General features: G+C 42.3%; 1 protein-coding gene across 6 annotated transcripts in view; it reads left to right on the plus strand.

Moving 5' to 3' along the window:
* The window catches only part of LOC118504404 (sodium/calcium exchanger 3), a 117,395-nt gene that overhangs the window by 42,107 nt on the left and 48,357 nt on the right, over positions 1-26,931 (plus strand). For all 6 annotated transcript variants that reach the window (XM_036038832.1, XM_036038837.1, XM_036038835.1 and 3 more), the window contains exon 3: positions 22,982-23,073. In XM_036038832.1, the coding sequence (XP_035894725.1) occupies positions 22,982-23,073 (92 nt within the window). The remainder of the gene's footprint in view (positions 1-22,981; positions 23,074-26,931) is intronic.

Below are 26,931 nucleotides of genomic sequence, written 5' to 3' on the forward strand. Positions count from 1 at the left end.
GCTTGCAACCGTGGTAGTTTACACGGGACAGAGGATGCAACCCTTGCATCCACCACCATTTGCATGTGGTTTAATTACTTGGATGCGTTGGCATTTTGATTTGATGAGCATTTCCTCTGGTGGTATCGAAATTTGCCCTCAATTGCAAATTGCTTCACTAACTTGCATTACGAGCAATAGTATTAGAGAAATATGGTGCCGAAAACAATTAGTAAATCTTTGAATTGCTTGGAATTGGAGTGACAAATAATTACTTTAACAAAAAATTTAAAACTGCAAATTATTAGATTTTTTGAAACTTTCTTTATAAAGACAACAACATTTCGAGGTAGAAAAGTAAATAGCATTTTTCTAAATTTTAAATTATATAACGAAGTTAAATTTTAAATTTATTTTTAACTTTTCCACATAATAATTGTTTGGAGGAAACACATGGTCTAATACTTATTGATTATAATTTTCAAAATGTTACAACTCTTTAATCATTTTAGTTAACTTTTTAATGTTTTTCGAAGATCGGGATTGGGAGAGGATTTTTGACACCATATTAACGAACAGGAAAAATAAGTTTCAATTTAATTCGAGCAAAAATCTATAAATCAGACTCTGAAATTGCCTATTGCTTAAATGGTCAAAATATAACCAATATTTATTGTGTATTTTCATTATATATTTATATATTTTGTATAAACTTCATTTGCATTCTAGGTGATTCTTTTAAATTCAAAAGAAATTTATCAAATTTTAGCACTTGTTTTTCTAAAAATATTTTCAAGATTTGAACGCTTTAAGCAACTAATTTATCAAAATTTCATCGTTGAAGTGTAAAGTTTCAGAACGAGTTATTTTAACTAAAACACTATGGCCTCATTCTTTGGGAACTGTGAAAGCGGAGAGTCAATTGAGAGTTTTCAAGGTCAACAGCAACCTTTGCTGTATTAAATTACAATTCTCACTTTATTTTTGATTCATTCCCTGCCTTAACGGTTGGCAAAGTGTTACTTTCTGTTCGTGGGAAATTTTCAACCGAATCCTATTTGTCTCTTCATTAGTTATTCATTTCCGATCTCCTACAAGCGCTTGCATCACTCCAATGCTCTCTCGAAGGCGTCTCAGTCGCACGCATCGCAGCTATGTGCAGGAATGAAACGAATCTCAACACAATTACGCGCTGCAACACTGAATTCCGTACCGTGTCTTGCCGACTGGCCTAAATGGGTTTTCCTTTACTCAATCGAAACGCTCCCATATCGATAATCCGGATCGTACAGCCGTATCACCGTACAGCAAGTGGTCCAACGATCCAGTTTCACGCTCATGCCCAGGTGGCATGATAGCATCGGGCTGCATAATTGAACGATGGTAAATCGAGCCAAACATCGAGAAAGCGGAAGCAGCAGCATGCAGTAGAAGCCGGATTCTCACGTGCATAAAATATTCATCACGTCAGTCGGGAGTGTGTTGTTACCGTTGGTCGATGCTTGACATCGATACACGGCCACCAGCCAGGCCTGGTTGCGTCGGTGCGGCTTCAGACTGCCATGAGTTTAATGTTTTCGATTTCCATCTCCACCGGGAGGTTCACACTACCGTGATTCATTGATTCGGTTTCGACGGTTAAATAGTTAATCTAATAGTGTAGAAAAGCACCCCTAATAGCTTCATGGCGGCTCGTTAAGGTGGATGGATAAGTGATTGCACAATGAATCGGGCAGGTGATAGGATGGTTCTCACTAATCCTCGTGCTGTGTTTATGTGGAGATATCACTTAGATACATGCTTCACACCCGTACCTCGATAAGGCTACGTTTAGTGGACGGAAGCCAACAGATTAAGGATGGTTGGTGTGATACATGCTCACACAGCATTGCTTATCCCTTTGATGTTGTACATTCTGGATGGCAGTACGAAGAGGACACGGTTGATGTCCGTTGCTAGAGAAAAGCTGGTCGAGTTAATTACAAGTGGTGTTAACCTTGCTGGGCGAATACATTTTTCCAACCATCCTTAGGTTATTACACTCTTAAGGCCATAAGAGATTGCATCTACCCAACTTTTCCGTTATGAAGTGCGAATGTGAATCATTTATTTCATCTGCAAAAGTATCACCCGCGCGACAAGGTGTCATTATTTGTCACCTTCATAATTATGAGTAACCCCAAACATTTCATAACACGCCAACTTCGGAGTTAATTTCTACCACAGCGCGAAAAGCGAAAAAAGAGAACGTCACGAAATGTATCTCTTTTTACGTCATCAAAATCGCCAAAAGCTACATTTGCCCAAGGTGTGTTTGTATGTTTTGTGTGAAAATGTTGTAACACTGTCAACTTCCAGTCAGGGGGACCGTTCCCGGCGCAGTCAGTTCGTCAACGAGTTTGGAGCGGTAGCATGGGTAGCAACAACCGTTCCCCGGGTCGGATGGTGACATAGCCTCTGCTAACTGTTTTCGGAAAACCCCTCCCAACACCCAACAAACCCCTCCAACCCAATGGCCGGCGGCTTGTTTCATCTTCATCCGCAAGTTTGCCAAGTTGCGCGTGATTCTGCGAAAGGTAATCTAACTTTCTCGCCGGAAACAGCCGGAAGCGAGTTGTCCTGTGTCAGTGCTGTGAACTGCCACTCTTGTCTGCCGCGACGTACCGGAGAAAAAAAAACCCCGTACCGAAACGCTTTCAGCAAGTGCAAGAGACAGCAACAAGCGATAAAAAGTGTGAGCGAGATGGGAGCAGCTCGTGAGGGTTTCTATGTGAGGGTTTAAACACGTTCGAGATTGTCCTTTCAATCTCCTGTTCCCGTTGGATTTACCGTGATGTTGATGCTCTGTGTGTTTGTTCATTCGTTATATTTCTCGGTACATCATCAGTCACTTTAGATCAACATCAGCCGATGGTACCGGGTAGAACGGAAATTTACCGCACAGCTTACCGATGGTGGCGGTGACGATAAAACGGGGCGTCTTTAAAGCACACAAACAAGAACACACCGGTTAGGATGCTGCTCTACCCACAACCTTTTGCCGATTAGAAGCAAAAAAAGGAACCGGTTGGCTAAATTTATTCTTTCCAGAACGACTGAACGGTTGATCTAGGAATCAATTGATTTGTTTGAATGGTGGAAAATTTATTTAATGAAAAAACAACATTTCGCCATCATTAAAGTTCAAGAAGCCACTTAATTCTGGTAAACAATGCCACTTTGTTGCCCGTATTTATCGGTTTTGTTTGAGTAAAATTATTTCGATAACACCGATTATCGATTCATCTATGTGCGGACAAAATCCCATTCGACGCCGTTTAGGGTCACGTCACGAGACTGACGGTTAATGTGGCCAATGAGTATAATTAGGGCAGGGGCATTAAAAGGGTATGCGCTTTTAGCCACTCACACCTCGCCGCTCGGCTGATAATCCGACAGGTGGCCACTGCTGCCACCTTTCTGACGGGCAAACAAATATATTTTAATAAAGTGCTGCTACCCGAACGGAACGGATGTGTTGAATAAAATATGAAACCGTTCAACACCGATCCCGCACTGGCGACCTGTTGAATGCGACCGATATTTTCGTGGAACAGAATACTGGACTGGACTGTTTATGTGTTTCGGTCTTGTTTTTCTTTTTATTTTGCGTTGCTCGAGGGTTGTTTTTGGGTGGTTCATAATTTTGCTTTCAAAGTCAACAACAGTTGCGTCACAGTCAGTTGAACATAATTATCTTGCAGCTTGTGTTTTGAGATTTACCTTGAGTCAATATTTAACAATTTAATGTGTTTTATATTTTTTATTCAAACACTATCGTTTTACCATCAAAACAGGAAATTAAATTTTTAAATTGTGGTTTTAACTTCATTTTTAATTTTCACTAGCACAAATGGAGGCGCATAGCAATACGGCCAGGCCGTTCTTTATGAATAAAAAAAAAAAAAAAAAAAATGGAGGCGCATGGTGTTTCTCTCTCATATCAATCATTTAGTAGTTTAAATGTTACGGAAAAATTTAAGTACACATTTTTCATACAAATTTGTCATTTTAAGCTTCTAATTCCATTTATTTTAAAGTTTTAGGCCTTACCAACAGTACCCTTACTAAAAAGTGAAAAGATAATTAATCATGTTGAGCGATAATCAATGCAAATATGCACCTAGCATATGTTTTTCCCAACTCTATGCCCTTTGTCCTGTATCTTCCCCAGACGTGTAAACATATGGGTCACCATCCATAATGGTGCGAATGATTGATATTGCATGAATGGTAAATAATCTGCACTACATTAATTTGGCACATCCGGCTCCGGCTCACGGAAACATTTCACCCTTTCCAACGTCTGCGCCCCAACTATTCTGCCGATGTGGAACGATGAAATTCAACCACCGCCCAATGCGTCGTTTTGCGGTTTTACCTTCAATCAATCATCCACAAATGATGAACGGGGTTGGCTTCCGAATTTCAATTAGCTTGAATCCACCACAAAGCGACGCAAAACCTAGCTTAGCGGCAGTACGCCATACTTAACTAATTTTGCGGTTTCTGAACGCTCAGCTCAACCGCATTCAAATGGTCTTTTGTGGCGAACGTATTAAACTTAACTCAGTATGCAAAAGCAATATGACTGAGAGCCAACAAAATGTTAAAATGATAAATATTTCCATAGTTCAATATATTGTGCCTTAAGGACATTATTTGATATTTGAAAGCAATCCATCTGAAAGGAATAAAAAAAACTCTAAAACTTTTTTTCTTTTTTCTTCTCTTTGTAGGTAAGTAATGTGACTCTCGCTAACAATTATGCTAGGGGAAAAAAACCAGTGAGTATATGGAAAACTCCAATTAATGTTTCCACAACGAAACAGAAAATTAATGGATACCCGGTAAACTGTACGTCACCAGCTTGATATTGCACCTTAATCAACTAACACCTTTGTGCATACATCCATAAACTGTTCGGTGGAAGCACCGTTCCGTTGAATCCTCACCGACTCACCTGTTGTTTCGAAGGCGAATGACGCGAAGGTTCAACACTTATTATTTTGCAAACACGCACGCACCTCACACGTCCATCGGAATGTGTTTCCTCATACCACATCGGCACATGTATGACCCCGGTTCGTTAACGCGCATTGTTGTGCGAACCGTTCAACATACCCGTAATCGTGTAAGAACCCGCCATTCGCCCACGCCACCCTTGCGTTGGCATCCTGCCAACCCCTGACCGTAAGCTGACGGTGTTGATGAACGTTACTCCTTTCGGTACAAAACTTTGCCCGTTACAACGCTGCGGATGCAACGATCGGTGTAGCTATCGCGTACCCAACTCGGCAGGATAAAGTTTTAACTGGCAACCGCGAAAACAAGAGTGAAGCATTAAGCTAATTACAAACAAAATCTCCTCCATCACACCACCAACATTTGCACGAGCTTCATAAACCGCAAGCTGCGAATCTAACTGCGAGCGGTAGCATAATTGAGAAATATTTTGACGGGTTTCACATAACTCGCCCGAAAAGTGTATTAAACGTGGCAGAACGGATGCACAGTCTGGAAGGGATGCTTTCAATCCATCAGCCCGGATCAGCCCAAGTAATTGGGGTAAATCAGCATTCTTTTTTTTTTCGTTCAGCTTTCCACGGGCCACGCTTGATCCCAAGGTTTGGAGCAAAACAAAAAGCACATAAAAACTCACGAGTTGTGTGAATGACTCTCTTGGTAATTGGCTCGAATCGTTTTCATCCTTTTTTGTTTGTATTCAGTAACAACAACGAAAACAAACCAGTCCCGGTGACAAAAAGAGAATGGATAATGAACCAAAGTGAAAAATTGTACAAAGCGCAGAGATTTATAGTTAAATGTCCATTATGGACGAAAGGGACCCAGTTGGACGGGACTTTCGTTTTTTTTAGATAAAAGCATCCTTCTGGTCTACCTCTCACGAGAGCAATCTATTTACTTTCCACCAACAGCTTCACAATCCAGTTTGATAGCTTTATTGCACGTCATCATTATCGTCGGCATGATTTATCTGTAATATGCTTACCAAACAAAATGCAAACACCGAACCCCACACTCCAGCCCCCCCCCCCCCCCCCTCCAGCGAGTAGTTTTTATTGTTACGTCTGAATTTCATTAACCGTCAAATTTGAAGCAAACGGCGAATAAATCACTACTCACCGAGCGTTTCACAACCATTTGCTGCAAAACACGAACGCACCGTAAATGGATGTCCTTCGATCACGATTATGTTTTAGGCCACAGAGTAGCAACCAAGCAAATAAGAAAACGGCACGAAAACGGGGGCCACACGCAGACTACTCAGAAAACGTCCATTTTCCAGTGAAGCGAACTTACCATTTCCACCTCCAGCGGAAATGCACTGATCGTAAAACAAGCGGCCATGTGCCCGAAGGAATATTTGCTTCCGTCAGAGGTTTTTTTCTCCCCCATCACTGACAGGAAAACCCCACGGTTGCTTCCATTTTTTGTTGCTATAAGTCCCCTGGGAAAACCCGAACCGGACCGGTGGCTCATAAAATGTTATTTCCTTTTCGTGTAGCTCTCCGGTCGATGGGTACTCTACTTGCGAAATGCAGACGCCTTTTGCTCTTCCGGGCTGTGCCGTGAAAGAAAATTGACTGAAGCGTTCCACGCCAGAGTAATGTGCTTTGCGTCCGATTCTGTCCACCGGCATGTAGTTGGTCGATGAAAGCTTGAGGGCGGTTTTTTTCCTTCTAGTCCCTTACCGTTCATTTTCAATCGCTCGATTTGATTCGCCTGCGAAATTCATCAACTTCCACGTTCATTGGTGTGTGCTACGTCTGCATTCTAGTGCCGCGCGTCTGAGAAACAGATGACGTGTTTTAGATGAAAGCGAACGGAACTGAGCTGCGCTTTTTTGTTGCCTCCACGTCTAAAGCATGATAATGAGCGTGTGAAATGTTTGTCTTTCGCTTTTCAAACCTAACTGACAAAGGCATTCGAGTTGTTTTTTTTTTGTCTTGCTACCGCCTTGCAGACTGATCGTTTGGTTAGGCTTTTCATCCAGCAAAAGAAAAATCTTTGCGGTCGAGCTCGTCAGTTGCGTAGAGTAGAGGCGATTAGTTCTAGGCTGATCCTTGAACCTGGGCCTTTTGGATCTTGTTATGAAATCTCACTCTAAAGCACATGTGCCTGGCGGATTTAGGCGTCCGTCATTCGTTGTTGGTTTAAGCGCCCAAGTAAACAAAAAAGAGATCACTGGATCCTGTCGTAGAATTGGGATTTTCATTTCCGATGGTGTGCCAGAAATGCAAGGAATTTCCTCAGAAATTAAAGTTCAGAAATTTGAAGAGTTCACAGCATGTCATTTGCTTTAAAGTGAGAGAAAATAAACAAATATTCATAAAAGCAATTTATTTAGGTAAATATTACTTCTAAACAATACAATTCCTTAACTTTTCAAACTTCCTTTGAGAGAAATATGAATTTAATTTCTTTACTCAACCTCAGAATTGCCTCCTAATGTGGCCAAAATGGCTAGATAAAAATTGTAAACTCCCAACCCTCATTATCCTACTTTCAATAATTCCTTCCCAGAATAAAACATTTGCTTCACTTCGATTACGATCGATTTTCTTCGTGTAACAACATCTCCTGCCCTAGCGACAAGAGTCTTCTGGGCAGTGTTGCACAGTCTAAGCAAAGTATCTGAAACAGGCATCCTCAAGATTGATCGTTACAATTAATGGGCTTTTCTCGTTAGCACCGTTGGGTGTAGTGCCGTACCGCGTACAGTCAGTGTCCGAGTACCCTATGCGCCCACGTACTGTGATGGACGGTGAACAAGGTCAAGGCTTACGGAGGCTACACGGCCATAGGTCCGCGGTGGAAGTTTCTTCCATGAAACGGTGACAGCGTGTCGATTTCCCACCCTGTGCGGCCAGGTACGAATACGAGGAAAACCAATCAGGGAAAACTTTGCCGAAGCGTTATTATACAATATTAGAGCAAAAATGTTCGTAATTTGTTCGTCCTAGCGTAGCACACCGGGCTTTGGGGAGGAAACTTTGTCCCGCCTTGCACGCGTAGGAAAGGTGCAGCGAAAGGCCATGGGAGATAAGGAATGGTAGTTCCAGAGCCGATAGTTGAGGTTAAACTTGAAAGGTTTCCACCACCGGTGCTGCTTACTTTGGTGGATTTATGTCCGCCTTCCTAAAGCTTTACCAGCCTTACATTTAATGACGACATAATGCTTCTGTCAGGAAGTTTTTTTCGCTTTTTGCAGTTCATTCAATGTGAGATCTTATCGTGTTTAAGTTTATGTATTATTTGTAATAAAATTTGTATACACAAACTAACACGACACAAGGAAAACGCTCCTTCACGTGTGCCCAAATTGCATGTAAGAAAATGTATTGGTGTGTTTATTATTATTCTCTCTTGCGTCGCTTGACCAGCCGTCGCGAAAACGGTCGCTACACAAAGGAACGACCATTTTCCTTACACAATGTCCTTCGTTGACCTAGACATGAGGAACAACAAGAAAGCAAACACTTCCTTCAATACACGCTAAACAATGCATACGATTTAAGTGCTCCCGGCGACTGACGCAGGTGGCACGACGGGGCAATAACTGCCGGAAGTGGCCCACAACCGTTCCGACGGCCCGGCCAACATTTTCGTAATCCTACTTCCTTCCGGATGGCGCACGGGAAATCACCGGAACTGGGGCCCGCAGTGCCGTCGACGTATGCGGCCGGTGCTACGGTTCATCTTCCACTCCAATCAGCTCTAACGTCTATATCCATCCGACTTTCCCGGCCACCGCCGGCCTATATGCGCGTCAGGCACACAGCAGCGCAGCACAAAAATGTAGGTTAGTTCCTCACTTTAGCGCGGCATTTATTTACATATTATTAGTTCGACGGCTTGAAACTCTCGCCTGTGTTGCCTTGAGCGTTTGCTGGCCGTTTGCTTCACCGTACAGCGCTCAACCTTAGTGCGACCTTTGCCTCTTTAAGGCACCACCTGCCATCGTTTCGGCGAACGTGGCAGTGTTTCTGGTGAAATAGACGTGTATGTGTGTATGAGTGTAAACAAATGCAAAAGAAAAACATTTCATGTTTTGTCATGTTTTGTCGCTTTGCTGAACAGCCTCTTTACTGTATTTCAACTTGCTGACTCCTTGTTTGGTGGCTGTTTTCAGTGTAAACATGAAAAGTAATGCTCCATCCAGAACGTGATCATCCCTATCCATCCGTCCGCTCTCAACGGGCAAACGACGTAATAAATCCTGGTAGATTCAAAACGAAAAGTACCACCACAAGGAAACTTCTTACAACCGTGTCCTTCCGTCCTGCGTTGCTCGGTTCTTCGTTTCAGTTGCACTCAAAAAATTCTCAGCGAAACGAACAGTAAAGCCCAGGCATTACCGTGCGCAGTGTTGAAATTTCTCGCTCGTCACAATCGATCGGTTCCGCCTTGGCTTTGGCCGGTAGCCTGATAATCAAAGTCTTCACGAAAGGTATTTGGTTTTTATTTAATAGAATTTATTTACATATTTTGCTCACTGAAGCGTACAAAGCACGCGCAACCCTTCCGTGCCGATAAGGACAGCAAAGAAGGGCATAAACGGTCTAGAAAAACCGATCGAAAGTATTTTAATGGTTGCTTACCACACCAACCACCAGAATGGCTGATCGATAATGGGGAGGGTGGGTGAACTTTAATACATGGCCGTGCTTATTGAAAAATTACTTGAAAATGTTTTACCGTTGATAAAGAAGGAACAAGTTTTTATCGAAGCGAAACTATCTTAAGCAACTTGTGTTGAGGGTACGAGAGGTCCTCTATTGAACAGAAGTGCTATAAATCGTTCTAGTTTCGTTCAACCCTTTATGCTAATGATTCTTGTTTAAATGTTGCGATACCTTCTAGGTAAGACAGTTTTTGTAGCACCATAAAAGCTCGTTCATTTTCTGCTGGCTTAAAAAAGTGACAAAATGATTTTTCCAAAATCACTACCAGACGTTTGAAATGGAACATCAACAGAACGTACATAAAATTTTCATTTCCACTGTGAATAATTTATGAAACGCTTAACCCGTGACCAAAAACCCATAAACCTCCCATATTATTTACACCCAGCCCTAATGAGCCGCTGACATGAAAGATACCCCAGCGACAACTTGACCCGTGCCGCCGAACACACATATCGGGCGGTGCATTCAATCACGCTGCACAATAAAATCCCATCGGTTGCTACTGGGGGACAATTTTTCTACCGGCTCTCTTTTCCACCCTTTAACCAGTGCCATGCGGCTGGAATCATGGCCCCGCTGCAAGATCATTAGTGATGTGCGAAGCACCCTGCCCCGTTGTTGAAAAAAAAAACCGGGGAAAAAGAGGCTTTGCTTAATTTATTGTTTTTCTTTTTGCTGTCTGTGTGGCGTATTTTTGTGACAGCCGACAACGCCCATAACTGCCGGTAGAGCTCATAAATTTAACCATCATCAGCAGCAGCGCTGAGTGTCTGAATGAATCAACCCTCGATCATGCCGCGCCCGCTGTGGAGTGAGACGCAGTCGTCGATTGTTTCATCACAATGATTAATTGCACAAACGTGACCATCGACGCATCGGAACCGTTTGCCAGACGTACAATCGTTTGTCGAAATAAATGAGATGGTTAATTGGGGGTTTGTCTGGCCCCAAATTATCATACCGCTCTGGATGAATTCTAATGGGTGGACATATCAAAATTGAGACAAAAAAATATGAATATGAGCATAGTTTTTAGGACTAATGATCAGAATTCTCTGTCCAACTGTGCTTCATTATTTTTTTCTATTTACGTAAAAGAAAAATCAACAGCAAAAATCTACGAAGCGCCCAATTTTATAGCATACTATACGAGATTCAGTAAAAATGCTTCACACACCTAAGCCTTTTGAAAAATAATTAAAAGACATAAATTACCCTCAGTGTGTCTCCTAAGCAACACTCGGTGATGCTATTACCCTATCCGCTCTTCATATTACTTCTTCAGCACACAAACACACACATGCAGTATCACTGACAGCATCCACAAAAGACAGCCAAACTCTAGAGAAAAAAAAACTATCCATCCCATCACTTCGGAAAGTGATATTGATCCAACCCACCCAAATAATATGTTACTGACACGCGCGTGTGTGTGTTGGGCGTTGTAGTGAAGTGGCATCGTTTTTCACCTTCCACCTTACCTAACCTGCTTACAAAATACCTGCCACCGAAAAAAAGGTTGCCTCCCTTCACCTTCGTTAGCGCAGACAAATGGTTCTAAATGGACGATAAAGTCGTCGCCTCTGCTGTCAAGCTAAGGTAAACATTTCACCTTTCTCTCGCAACCAAAGACGCAGCACTGGAACCACTTTTGCTACAAAAAAAGGCTTCCACAAGACAGGCGAACCTAACGAAGCATTTCCACACCCTCCCAGCGTATCGGCGTGGGTTTTTCCTTCCGCCCGATCGAAGATGATGTGATTTCGTTTGCGGCTATTAGTGTCCAATTTTGAGGAAATTTGCGTTTGTTTGCATACCGACCGGATGTGGAGTCGTTGGAAACCAGGCTGAAAAGCTTGATACAAAATGGAACAGCTGCTCCAAAGCTTATCCCTCGCTTAAACGATACGGTATTTTTTTCTTGCAAATGAAGAAAGGATATTGTTAGCTCCAGCTGACGAATGATTCTTTAAACCGGCATCCAACAAGGGTCAGGCAGCCCTACTGGCTTCAAGAAATTAATCCTGTTGTATCACACTAAAAGAAGTATCGACCATCGTTTAAGTAGCACCATCGAAAGAAGAACCACCAGAGAAGCCTGCTCCTGCCGACAACAATAGCAAAAGAAGACAAAAAAAAACCCAGCAGGCCAAGTTTTTTCCATTTGCCTGCTTTTGAATTTTTAATCGACCGCGCGGTTTAAGGCTACCCCCCGTCGTATTGGCAGGATATTGAAGGCAACAGCTTCTTAATTTTCGCACCATTTAAATTCAATCGCTTCGAACAAATTTCCCGACACTTCCGGCACTATCGAGTCCCCATTTTCAGGGCTACGGTAATGGGAAGTGCTTTTATGAGAAAATTTCAACGGTCAAAAAAATAATTGGAATTAGATTATATTCCGGTGGTGTTTTGTGAGGGATAAAAATGGCCCCTTCAAAGCGTCGAAACAGTGGTCAAAGCGAGCTGGCCAATCTAAAGTCTGGCATCGTTTTTATGATACAAACAGATCTTAAGGTGGGCTTACAGAGTTTGATAATAATACTCCAATTCTTAGGGTGGTTTTCCGTAGGAGGGCAAGAGTCTTTAACTCGGCGTGGAATTACAAACAAACAAATAAGCAGAAAAGAACAGTTTTTTTTTCTTTCTCGCGCTATCCAGCTTTCACTTTGGTCAGACAATTTGTATGGCAAGCCTAACAAATGGAAAGAGCAAACAACAATGCCACCAGCCGACCGGCAATACAAGGCAATACAAGTCAAACCATGCAAACGAGCGACTGAATTTAAAGTGTTTTTCCACCTTGTTCTGGAAGCGTTCTCTAGAAAGTGCCAAAGCTTTTCCGCATGGTCACCTCTGTTCCCCAGTAACAGTGCAAAGTGTTGCAACTTTTGGGGAAAGATTAACCGTGCAGATTAGACCAACCTCTTCACTCGTGTATTGTTTTCTGTTGGCTTTTGTTTTACTCGCTTTCGCCTCTTTTCCGTTCTATTATTTTGAAGTGGTTTAAGGAATTCCTGCAGGGATTACATTGCCATCCCACCAAAAAAACGGTTCGCCATCGACCGAAACAAATAGGATCTCGCAAAACCGAATCATTCTGGTGCGTTAATACAAAAGGAGAGTGGGCAGTTTACTCCTGCTTCAATCGCTCCATTCGACTCCTTCGACGGTACGTGCCACAGGACGTGCATTCGAAAAACGGACATCCGGTACGGAGGTTGGCTCACAGCGAAAGCATCGAACGAAAGCCGGCACAGAAGATAAAACGCAACGTACGTGCCATTGGGTGCAATAATTTTCCCTGCCTTCCGTGATTTCGATCCGCTGGCCTTGGGTTTTTGCTGGGCTAAGGACACCGAAAGTGCACGACGAAACCATTTGTCCTGCCCCGGGGGCCGAGATGGAAAGTGGTCCGATTTGGTGCCAGAAAAAGCCTGTGAACATAAAAGCATTTGTCCGTTCGCTCGATTTCCTAGCTTTTCCAGCATGTGTGAGTGTGTGTGTCGTGAAGTGTTTGTAATGAAAGTGAAGCGGCCAGAAGTGTAATCAAAGTTTTTTTTTTCTGCTGGAAACTGCTGTCCAAAATGGTGACAAGTCGGAATGAAACTGTGAATAACACTTACCCTGGGGAGGGCGGATAGGGTTGTAAAATGCATTTATAACTTTTCGACGTGACTATGGAATTTGTTCCGGTAGACTGAACCAAACTGTTTGTGGAAGTTTAGTTTGTGTCGGTATGATTTGTTGAACGAAATTTGCTATCGATAATAGCGTCGCTTTTTGTACGCTTTCTGGTAGCTATAATTTTTCAAACAATGACTCAAACTTTTCTCCTGTACAACCCAGTGCTGTTGTATTAGCATATTCTTGATCAATTTGACCATAACACCTCAAATAATTTTTGGTCAAGTTTTGTTACTTGAAAACTGTTTTATTCTTCTACAGTGAAACCTATGAAAGCTATCTATTCATATCCAATAGGAAAATTCTGTAAGGTCTCGCTGAGCAATTGTGGGCTAGATCGTCGAATGATGATTCTAAGATCGTGACCATTTTTTTGTATCAATTTCTCAAGCACGGAATCAGCAAAAGAAGTGCAACGAGCCATCTTACATCTTACTATCCAACTATACCATAAGTCTAAATAATAACCATAAGGTATCCATAAGTCTTGTAAGCCAGAATTGGCAGGCATGACTTAAGAGGTTGTAGGGCCAAGAAAGAAGAAGAAATACTTCTCAAGCTCACTACGCAAAGCCAACTAAGAGGGTTTCATTGCTTTAGGCAGAATCTAAGGTTTCAATCATTGCTCAAAGATATTATTCTTGGTTAATTTTTTCAATTGTCTACTTGAATTTTTCATCAATATTCAAGCATCCATAGGATTTCAAAATATTATGTTTGTAATATGCTTTCTGCTAGTTAACCATGAAGATTAAATTTTTTTTAAAGAATTATTGAACTATTTTGAATCAATCAGCACTTCTGAATTCTTGTGACACTTCTGCATCGATTAAACTCTTTTGTGAGGTTAATGATTTCCTCACATTTAAAGCTTTTTCAAGTTAATTTATAGAGTAAATAGTCTATTTCATCAGCGTTCTTTGAGAATCGGAAGAACAAATCGAAGAGGTTGTTTGAACCTTATATCCCCATTCGACCTTCTATTTTCTCAAGAATGTACTGCTTTATGAAAATGTAATCTATGATTTATATTCCATTTTGAAATGTTCACAGTATTATGCCTTACAATGTTACCGACACATTTTCTTTATTATGCTTTTTTATAAGATTCATGCGGTCAGGTGTATGTTAGTTAGTTTATGTCCTGCACATTTACATTTGTAGCTTCAACCTCCGATGCAAAACAGACTGTCTAATTTTCACGGTCAACCAAAGCGTTGATCGTGTACCGGGAAAAAAGCAACAAGCAAATTAAATTTGTCGCCACTTGCGGAATGAGCTGTACGCTTTCAAATTCCCACCGCTTTGAAACCCTCAACCCTTTCAGCAAACCTCGTTACCACCGCCCACCATCAGCTCCTGATAATCAGATTACACATTTCATCGATTGTAATTGAGAACGAAAACGCACCCAAGAAAGTGCACCCACCATCGGTGGTGGCCACTACGGAAACACAAAGCGTACCCACGTAGACTGCGTCCCTGACCCGGAAAACGGAAATGTCTCTGTCAAAGGATTACACCATTTTTTTATTTTGTTCCTTTTCCCCTGGTGGGTGGGGTCACCGAATGGGCACCGGGCCAACATATAGCATTTGGAGAAAGTGCGAACGACACACCGTGCTGTCACGTTACAGCGCAACGCTTATTACATCGTACAAGCAGCGTTTAAGTTGGGCCAGGCGTCGTGAGCTGTAAGCTGTTCTCCCCAAAGCGCAGAACAAACATCAATCATGGCGCTGGAAAACAACCATCAAACTAACAACTAACTTGGATCATTCTAATCATTCATCGATCGCGTGTCGCATGCAATAGTCTCCGATGGCAATTTGGCAGTCAGGCTCTGGGCAGAGCCAAGCAACACACATCCTCTTTAAAGCTGACCGGAAATCCGGGACAAATCAACAAGCGGCCCCCTTTTGCTTCATGCAACATTCATTCAGCCGATGGTGACGATAATTAGCCAGAGCCCAGAACCGAGCTATAATTAGCTGTAATTATTAGCCATTTTTTGTTTTCGCTTCGATTTCATTTCCGCCCCTGGCCGAGTCTGGTGACAAGTGAAGGACAAGGCGGATTTAAGGGAGATGGCATTGACAAATTGGCAGGATCGAAGCTTCTTTTACAAAGGAGGCTTGCTATATTAGGGGGGAAAATATCACCCGAAACAAGCGACCACTACCTGCTGGTAGCGCAGGAAAAACTTTTGACAAGAAAAATTTGACTTCCCATGCCGTTTCCGGGATGGTGTCCTATTTCGTAACGTCGTATCGATCCGAACTTTACCAACCGCCCCTACCGCACACCAACCCTTACCCGCGCCTCATTCAGGAAAACCGATCATTTTTTATGATAAACTTACCGACCGACTGGAACGGGGCTGCGAATAGGCAGGACGCTTCAATTCGATAGCGTATCGTGAATATTGAGCTGCCGGATCAGTTCCCGGCCGGTGAATCCATTTTGTGATAAACCGTACAGGGAACCATCGTTCGGGCAAAGTTTGGCATTCGATCCTGTTTCAACACGGGTCATCTGCTGCTGCTGCTGCTGCCGTTGTACGGGAAACACCCATGGGAAAACGTGATGTTCGGGCCAATAATGACATTCAGTAGACCGAAAACGAGCTTCGCCGAGCCCGAGCGCAATGATGAGATTGAATCGAGAAGGTTTTGTTGTTCTTTTCGCAATTTTCCACTCCGGAGATGGAGCGTTTGCGGTACCGGAACGCATACAACTCTTCGCTGCAAAGCAACGAAGCAGCAGCAAATGGAACGAATAATGACCAAACCAGTCGTTCGTTCGAATTGTTCTTGCAACAACCAGAAACTTCGAGTGTTCGGACTTCGAATGTACGGAATGTGGCCGTTGTTTCATGTGAATGTGTCGCGACTTTTACATAAAGTTGAAGTGTGCAGGAAAATGAAATTGTCGAATGTGTAATCGTGTTTGGTTCAAACGTGAAGGAGATAATCTTAAAGGTAGAAAAGGCTAGTATCTTTGCCACATCACGAGAAATTGTCGCGGAAAATGTTCGGTTGATTTCAAAATGGAATAGAAAATTAAATTATTTAAATAATTTCATCATGAAGCTGTTGATAGATTTTAACTGACATTAAAAGTAAAATTCATCTAGTATTCATTTATGTTAAAATTAACGGTCGTTAAGTCCAGAGTATATGAAGCGAGATATCTAAAAAAAATCGGTTAAAACAGAGGGATTTAAAAAAAAAGGCCTTTGAACCTTTACCTTTAACTTTGGTGTATTCAACAATAAATTTGGGAAACCTTTTGTAAGACATCGTATTACAGGTAAGCTTGGGTTCAATCCGCCTGCGAGCGCAGTCAAAACAAAGTATAATGCTTGTTGATTACATTTTAGCGGTTCGGTTTCATACATAAATAAAGATATAGCATTACATAGGTGGCCCGGCGGTGGAGGCAATAACGGCGCCGGTCTTCACAAGACAGAACCGGGGTTCAAATCCCATCTGAGCCGTTCCCTCATAGCTAGTACTGACTGTCCAACTACGTGCTATCATTAAGTCTAGTAAGCCAGTTATGGAAGGCATGATCAAAGAGGTCGTTAGGCCAAGAAGAGAGAGAGGCAAACATAGTAGATAATTTACTTAACCACCTGGTAAAGTTCATGCCCAATTCTTAAATTATCCTAAAAATTAAACATACATAGGTTTATTTGTCTGCTGAAGCTAATCTTTTGCGACATTCCTTGTCGGCATTTTGGATCGTCCAGCGATACGAACTACTGGCTCATCTGACTCGTCCTTACTACAAGCATATCGATCATCTACCTATTTAAAGGTTAAAGTCGTTCGGTGAAACAAACGTATCCTGGCAGCAATCATTCCCACTTTCTTTTTCCCGCTTTTTCCCTCGGGCGTGCAGCAGTTCATTAGCCGACCGATCGACTCAAGCTTTTATTAACCACCGATGATTAATGAGATTACTGCCTGTGGCCTATCTTCGGTTCAATTATCTGCCTCCCAAAACGGTTGGCCGGCTTGGGGCTTAGTGGCCCACGCCATCTCGGGAGAGCAAAACTGTCCCATGATGATACGCACGGCAGTCTGCAAATCAATGGTCGGCCGGTTACTGGTTGGTTGCCATTGTTTCGTTTCCTTTCGCTTGTGCCGAAACGAAATTAATCCCAATCTTACGGGTATTAGCGACGAAAATAAGAGCAAACAAACAACGGATTGTCCGCCAAATCGTGCAAAGCATTTAGAGGGTTAACGTTTTTACGCCTTTCTCCGTACTGACTCACTGATGCCAGATAGCGAAGAGCCGGGTAGCCAACGTTGTGGCCGACTGTCTTACCGTATCTTTTCCTGCTTGTCAGCCTTTCCACCTTGGTGCCTTTGCTTGCTCGTTAGTATTTCCAGTCCCTTCTCAAAAAACATGCCATGGTATCATAAATTTCCCTTCAAGCGGCAGCACCACTTTGACTAAGACCGTCGTCGTTCCGGTTTTTTTTCCAGTCGCTTCTTAGACCTGTGAAACCTTGTCCTGACCTTCCGCATGGACTTCAGCAATCCAGCGTCTTTGTGGCTGTTTAGCGTGCTTTTTCTTCAGACTTCCTGAATCTTTTTTCCCACTTGTCCATTTTCGTACATGAGCTATTTTTTTTATAACGTAGGTTCCTTTAGGTACTTTTTTGTTTTGCTTTTTTATTTTGTTGGTTGGTGTAGGCCCCCCATCTCCCATCAGACCATCCTGGATGGGTTTCTTTCCGCTTTGTAATCATATTAAATGAAATAATAAATTAAGATAAGTTGCAGCCCAAAGGTTACCTTTTCGCAACGGTCCCACAGCCTTATCCACTCCTTCACCCTGAAATAATGTTGTTTTGCAGGGTGAGAAAAAAACCCAAGCCGTAACCTCAACGGAATACTCAAGAAGCGAGCTTGAAAAATGTGAGTGTAAATTGTGAAACGCTTCATAGTATTCAAAATGGCCACAGCTTAAAGGGTATGTCATGTCGTTGGCAGCAACTGCTTCTTCTAGCTCTTTTACTTCATCGTTCTCTGTAGCTCTATTTGTTTAAGCTTTGCTTCAGAAATTATGCTGTCGCGTTTCATTTTTCCACCAGCATTTCCGAGAAGTACTGTACCAAACGGCGACCTTGTGCTCGCTTTCCTGACAAAATGAAAGCAACTCCCTTTTTTAACATTCTTTCCAAACTATAAAGTTTGTGTGAACATTTTCTTCGTGCCTCGTTTCCGAGCCTGATTCATTAAATGCTGGTTGAATGTATCTCCCAAAGCTGACGGCTTTTACGTTTAATACCATGGATCGTGTCAAATGCCAGGGTGTAGGATGCGGTCACAGGATGAAGAAGCATCAACAAGAAAAAAAAGTCCCTTGTGCAAGTTGAAGCTTCCAGAGTCTGTAAACGGTAAACAGGAAATCCTACAAAGCTGTTGGAACAAAAAGAAAGTATGGCGATACTCATCCGACACCTGTCTGCTGTTTTCCTATAATTTATGGACTTGAAAATTCATTCTACCTTTCCCCAAAAAAATGTACGAGATGATAGCACCAGCGTCGGACTCTGAAACTATCTCGCGAGTTTTCGCTTAAGTCCATCACCGACCGTGCTGCACGCTTTCTAGGCAGGTGTTTACAAGCTTGCTTAGCCTGCAGGACGGAATTTCAATGCGCATGTGGGGGTGTGGTGGGCTACGGTTAAGTCGACGAAAGTCGTTGCGAGATTTGCAAGCAGAAATAACTTATTTAGTGGGTCGTGGAAGCAGCGACAGCGACAGAGCCGTTGAAGCCGCTTAAACGAACTTCCGCTGTCTGCTAGTGGTGCATTAATTATGTTTCGCTACAGTCATTTAGTGTGGAGGTATGCAATGAACGCTTTCCTTTTCAGCGGAATGGTGTTGATGTGTTTCTAAAGAGTGTTATCTTATTCATTACTTTCTGGAGAGTGACGACAAAAAAATGTAATTTGCGAAAGTGTGTTGGGACGTGGCAGGATTCTTTATTCCCCGATCGCTCACGCCATTCATCCACAAATCGAAAAACTTTTCTCATTGATTGAATGAATTTAATTCATCAAGAAGCACCCACAGTCTCGAGTCGAAACAACTTTTTCCCATCGATTCCTGCTAATCTCATTAACATACCAAAACCCGGAAAACCACACCTCACTCCAACTGATGTGCAGCGAACCGTTTCACAACAGCAAAACCGGAAACACTTTCCAACCGAACGGTAGTAATGGGCTTCGTTATTGTCCTACTTAAAAATTGTCCTCCGAACCGGAAGCACAATAAAAAGTGTCTCCCGGTGCGTCGGCACACTCACACAAACAACGCAAATCTTCGCTCAACGATCAGCATTATAAATTTATTGGTCACGGTACTGCCATTTTATGCTGTCGGTTAGCATTTCTGCCACGTCGGCAGTTTCGGTGCACATTCGGAAGTCCGAGGGTACTTGAACGTGTCACCCACAATCGCACACCATCACCATCACCACACAAAGTGCACCGACGTTTCTCATTTAGGTGTGTCGGCTAATGGCTTTATCAAGATGAAGCGAAAGCTGTACAGTAATCCGAAGGTTTTGCGAACTTTGCTTGCTTTGCTGCTTTGTTCATTTACTACGAGATGATCTTTTTTCGAACGTGCGCTACATTACGCGGAGCGATTAGAAATGATAAATGTGCCCGGTTGGAGCGGGACACTGATCGAGAGTCAAGATGAAAATGTGGTAAAGGAAGGAAGGAGTCTGTATGCTAATGGTTGCTGGTTCTGGAATTCGTAAACTACAACTAATTGCTGACTCGTTTGCACGTTGATTACACTAGCTGCATTGTTTTCGTGGGCTACAGAGAAGAGAGCAGACTAATGCATTGTTCCTGGTTTTGGCTAATGATTCTAAACTGTGTGAACTCGTGAACATGGTAAACACATTCATTCTGTGTTCATTTATATTTTAGAACATAATTCCTGTCCCACGTAGACAGAAGATAAAAAAGAGTCGAAATATTTTAAACAGTTCAGCTTCGGCATGGTTTTCTGGCTGATTGTAAGTGTGAACCGTTTTGTAACGTGGTTAATTTTTCTTCCTATCAACTATGGAGGAATGATGTGACAATTATTTCATAAATACAGGGCCTAAGTAGCATTTTGTAAATTTTAACTACTAAAAAACCCTACAATATTATAAAAGGTAACACTTTTTCGAACTTTGTATGGCTTCCTCTAACACCCATATCTCTGCTGGTTCCTTGAGCTTACTGCCAACCATACATAGGATGATAGCTCCACTGGAGACGGTAATAATTCCCTCATCGACCAAGATGCTCGATACGGTTGCCATAAACCATCTTTTATGTCTTTATTTTGCACCTTGTGCTATCTGTACTATGTTCGAATGCTCTACCGCTACAGCACCAGAAGCGTGGTAGAATTGCTTCTCAAGCATCATTGAAACATACTTTGTATGGGGCGCACAAAGTTGTTTGGTAACAGCATTCGACGTGCTCATATGCGAGTGCAGTGAGCATTGGTTAGGCGTTTTTTCATACGCTTTTCATTTGAGTTGAGGATAAACAGAACCAATAGCGAGTTTTTAATTTGCTCGTGAGACGTGAAAGTTTGTATTGCAGTCGTTTATTGTTATGAGAAAAAAACACAGTGAAAACTTTAAAAATAAAGCAGAGGATAGAGTGACTGCACGATGTAGTTTCATGCATTAGCTTTTCTAAATAATTCGAACTTATACGATATTTCTTCAGAAAGCTTTTAGTAAATTAATTCTGTCACATGTAACCTAACTGAAAAACACGATAACCTCACAATACCGATGCATGCAATTAGTAAATTGTGATTCAATGTGATCATCAAACTCATGCTCATGATTGAATAGAATTTTACAGAGTTAATCGGTCGTAAATGTTACAAACCACACCATTAGCGGTGTATAAAATCGTAACTACAAGCCATCGCATGCATTTTCCTGCATACGAACATACAAAATCCGACTGTTTCACCATTAATCCCAAATGCTACCCGTAGCACGCCAACCGCAGCTGCTGGTTTCGGCGGTATTTAGCCGGATACCGTCAACTGCGCTGGCTTCATCATCATCCATCAAGCAGACCCGGCGCGAAGCGGGAAACGTCACGCTACGGACGCTAATGTTGCTAGTGCGTTGTTTATGGACCACACCGATAGACGGATCTGTTTAAATATGCAATGCCAGTTCCGGTGAAGGTTCCACGATTCAACCACACCAACAACATTCATTCACCCGCATCATCATCATCATCCCAACACCATCATGGTGGTTGCTTCCTGATTTCTGCCTTCCGGCATGCCTAACACCCCTGCATGTCGATCTGAATGTCTGCACCGCCCCAGCCAGGCGCACGATGCCTTTTGACAACCCGAAGACACATCACGTCCGACATCTGTAACAAGGCACGCAACTCGGGTGTTGCTTGTTTACAGTGCAGCATCTCCAAACACTGGCTTTGTGCGGTGTCCTAATCGACTCGATGGTCCGACATACCACCGACTGGATTTACTGTCCCAAATCTTAGGCAGAGCAAACCATTGACAGACAGTGATTTCTTGCATTCTCCTCTCGTCTTTCGACAACGATCTACCTTTTTAAAGCGAGATGCTCCAAAACAGGTTAAACTTTTGTAATTTTCCTCGGTTTGACTTCAAACACTGACAGCCAGCGTAAAGTTTTGACCGACTCGTCAAGGGTGAAAGACCTATTTGCTTGTCATTTTAAAGGTGAGCTTGTATTCTGGTGGATTATTTTCCACTCCCGCTCGATGCCAGTGGCGTAAGGACAAAGATTACAATGTGCTCGACCTTACCCAGGGCCAGGATAAAGCTGAAACTTTTGAACAAACAAAGCTACTACTGCCTACATAAAACACTCAACCAGCTAGCCATGGCCTGAGCAAAATTGTCTCCTCTCCCCATTTTTGTTTAGGGCATTTGCCACTTGCCGGAGACCCAAGTTGCAAATCCGTTTCATAATTTATTTTGTGGTGTAAAACTTTTCATGCCTTCATGATTTGATTGTGCGCTAACTTTCTTCTTATCTCGTCACCATCCGGAGCGTGTATAGAAGATTATGTTTGGGGTCATGAACTGGAAGTATTTGTTCCCTTTTTGACTGCCGACTTGTTCTTAAAAGACTGTACAGAAAATCGAATATTAGAATATGTATTTTGTGGTGAATCCTCTCGTAATTTTTGTTATCGATTTCTTAACTATTGTTGTAAAAAGCAGTGCTTTAATTTAATTTAAGTAAATATGTTAGTTGAAATTTCTTTTCAAACATCTTTCAGAAATCAAATACACAATGAACTCATCAGAATCATTGGTTTTAAATTATCATACCATGAATAATAGATTTCAAATTCCGTAACCGACAATAACTATATGTCATATTCTATCTCGCTCGAGATATCTGTTTGACACATTGTAGCAGGAGTAATTAAATTCTCACCAATCTTTGACATGCCATTTATTTATTCTCTCCCTTCTTGCTCTGCTTTTCCACAGGAAAGTTATCCAACTCGTGATCATTGAGGAGGGCAGCTACGAGAAGGATGTCCTGCTGTACGTCAACCTGGGCGAACCGCAACAAATCGGAGGTAAATGGGTCGTATCTCGATTCACAGCTCCATCGGTTTTGTCTTTCGGTCTTCTGTGCAGACAGTTTTCTTTTCCTTCCTCCGCTCCACACGATTCGTTTCAATCTAATACTGTGTGCTCCACTCTACTCTGTTGTTCCATCTCTTCTTCCCGTGTCTGTCACCGTCTCAAACGCTCTTCTCATTTCACTGTTGAAATGTTTTATTATTTTGTTTTTCCACTCTGTCGGTAGGGTTGTTCTGTTGCTAGGTAGACGTACCACTACTTCGGGCTAGTGTGTATTTGAAATCAAATTAGAGTCTGTGTCCTTTCGTCGTACTTGATTCCCGTCTCGCTTACCATCTCGCTCGATAGTTACGATCGGGGATGTTGGCTTCAATCAGAACATACTCTACCGGAAGGCATCGTGCTTTGCTGTTTTACCAAAAATCACTCGTTTGTACGTACAAACCCCATTTCATTTCGAAGCCTTCCGACCCCGGCCGGGCCCTGTCTAAGCCCGCCACAGATGGTCCAATGAAAGATCAATTCCGGCGAAAGTGCTTGCGGAATTATTACAGACATCGAACATGATTTCCATTTCGATGCTAGCTCTTCAGCTTTTGGTTGGTGTTCACTAAAAATTCACCAAAGATATGGCTGGTGGCAGCCCGCCAGGAGCCACCCGAGACATTCGTATGGTAAAGCTGCTGCGATGTACGCTCCGAGTGACGACTTGCCGTCTGACTTGCTGATTTTATTCGCCCGCCGTTCCCAAGAGCTTTCCTCCGTACCGCGCAACGTACCGCGGGCACCACTTTACAGTGTTTGATATGACATATCTCACACGCCACGGCCATCCTGGTCGAACGTTTTGCTATGAATATATTATCCCGTACCACCGGCAAGGATTTGGTTTCGCATGTGCGACGAGACGTTTGACGTGTCGTCCCCAAAACAGGGCCGGATCTTTGTGTACCTGTCGGTACGGTACACTGGACAAACATCCATGCTCCCCGTCATCTATTCACCGTTCGTTAGTCAACACAAAAGAAACAACACCTCGTCCTGGGTCGGTACACCCGGGACCACACCTCACTCGAGCCAACGGACCGTGATCCTTCAGATAAGAGAAAACACCGTGCACAGAATGTTAATTTTTCCCATTTCCACACCAATCCTTGGCGTGGTTGCGCTAGCAAATGGATCGCTCCGGTGTGACATAACTCGGTAAAAAAAGCATACTTCATCTCCTGCCGAGAACTGCTTCACGATCCTCCATGCCTAATCGTACCGGACCAGGTATGAAGACAGCTTCATTAAACCCTGGTACACCTTGGGCGTGAAGCCGAGATACCTGGGCAAGAAAAGTGGTTCCACACCCGTACGGTGTGGGTCTTGATTGGATTGAACAATAGGATCGAAAGGTGTCCTTCCAACCGGTTTACTATCAATTTTAACACCCCGAAACAGGTGCGATTTGACCATAAAGGATGACGATATAACCGTCATATAGTTGGAATCTGCCATGCACTTGGAGGATACAGCATAATATTACTGCTCATTCAGCATGGACTATGATTTTATAGCAAACTGCTGAAGACATTTTGGAACATTTTCTCAATATGATAATCCAATTTATATAAAGTTGGAAACAGAATATCCGTTCATCACAACTTAAGCGATAATTTTCAGTTCACGATCATTTCGATTTGATCGAAATTCCACACGGAACATCAATCTTGTGCTCTATACCGTGAAAGGAAACAATTGAATTATTGTTCCGCTCAATGGTAAACAAAGTGTACTATTGTTATGCTTACCTTCACCCTCAACCATGCAATCATTAAAACCACCACCAGCGTTCCAGCCGCACCTCTCACTGATTACCCTCGCACTTTAATCCACCAATCGTCCGTTCAATCGACGATCTTGGAAAAGATAAACATCCCATAACTCTTCCACTATCAAATGTGCAATCTTTGCTTGCTTCCCGTACCCATTTCAAGACACTGGTCGGTGGGTGGTTGTAGTAGGTTTTGTGGGCAAATTCAAATTCAACGCGTACACATTAAATCTTCGATTGTACGTACCACAGAAGGTGGGATGGGATATTGTGAAAATAATCACTTCATAAAATTTTTTCAACACCAATCTAAACAAACACACCATCATTGGTGTTGGTAGCTGAAACGCAGAGAGTGATAGAAATAATTTGAACAGTGGATCGGTGTTGGGTGAAACAGAGATTGTCCGATCGGCATGCGTACGGCAACGGCACAACAATGTGTTTATTTTCTTTTTTATCGAGCAAAGTGATAGTTACGGGTGATAAATTTAACTGCAAACAAATCATAGTTTTTTTTCTACAAAGAGGGATGATCTATTCACCAACTATGTGATTAGTTCTCTGGAAGGGATTGCTGTAGCTAGGAACCCGCGGGCATAATTATTGAATTTTGCAAGTGGTATTTTGCGGCTCAAACATTTCTGAATTGACGTCGTAAGCTACGAAAAGACACACAAATCGTGTGTTAATTGTACGCAAAGGTAGATCTGTAAAACAGCAAATAGCACGTAATGTTTGCCTGCGAAAGAGTACAATTCTGAACCATATTCCCTACCTTGGTCACTTTTTCATCAACATATTTTCCAAGTTGTGGATCATGCTCTCAAAACAAACGACTATTTTTCATCAAGCTAGAATCGTATAGAGTGATTTGAGATGTCCTTTCGAACCTCGGGACCTTTGGTTGCCAGTCTGTCTACTTTACTCGACTCAACTTCCCGCTAATGCGCTCGTAGTACTCTCCCTCTCATTACCAGTAGTAGTTCGTTAGGCGCGCGTAGAAGCAGTAGTGTTCGAGTTGTTTTATTTTGCCAGTAGAACATGTAAATTCGCCTTGCCGCTAGGACGAAAGCCAACCCTACTTCAAAATGCCCCGTGTAGGTATTTAAGGTCTACGCGTAGAACGTTGCTGTTGTTACCTTAGGTGTGTTTTCAGATAGACTAAGTATGGCTTAACTTGTGTTTCGTTGTTTCTTTGTTCGTAGTACATTTACTGTTGATTTCGTATTATATGGTTTTCTCTCTTTTTCTTTTCTTTTCTCCTTTTTTTTGTCTTCTACATCTACCAATGTACATTCAACTAACGCTGCTGTTCAACTGCTGTTGTACTTAACTACTTCATCGACGATAATTGTACCGTCACCATTATCGGCTATTTACTACCTGTTCTGCTAACATTAACCTCCTACTAATTATTTCTCCCTCGAACTTATTGCTAATTATTCGATGCTTACATTTTGTTTTGATAACGTAACTACAATCTTGTGTAAACTATTTCTATTCATTTTACAATCTCTTCCAAACCATCGATTTTATACCGATGCGTTCACGGGGTGTGATTGATGCTAATAATTGATCTCGCACTGTTGCAATCTTACAATTAATTCTCCTTAATTTCATTCTTTCTTGTTGTTGCTTACGGCTTAACCACGAATGTTGTAAATCTGGTACGATGAAATACTACTAATTTGTGCACGTTAATTATATCTCATAATCCACGGTTCATCACTGAATCGCTATGTATCTGCAACATATATCTTCGGCGAATTTCACATCACATGACAACCTGTATCTGTATCCGGCATGCATCAACCTGCTATTACGTGGTGCTCACGCGTGTGTACAATGCGCTCTGTTTGCCCGACGTGAACCCGTAATCAACGTGAAATAATCAACGACTTCAATCCTGTTCTCGTATCGTATCTTATGAATTGGAAACGGAAATCAAAATCAAATCTCTGGCATAATTACGTCTCCGGGTCTTTAATTGGTTTTGATAAAAAAATGGACGAAAAAACAAACAAAAACA

The sequence above is a fragment of the Anopheles stephensi genome, chromosome 2 (assembly GCF_013141755.1).
Source record: "Anopheles stephensi strain Indian chromosome 2, UCI_ANSTEP_V1.0, whole genome shotgun sequence".
NCBI lineage: Eukaryota > Metazoa > Arthropoda > Insecta > Diptera > Culicidae > Anopheles > Anopheles stephensi.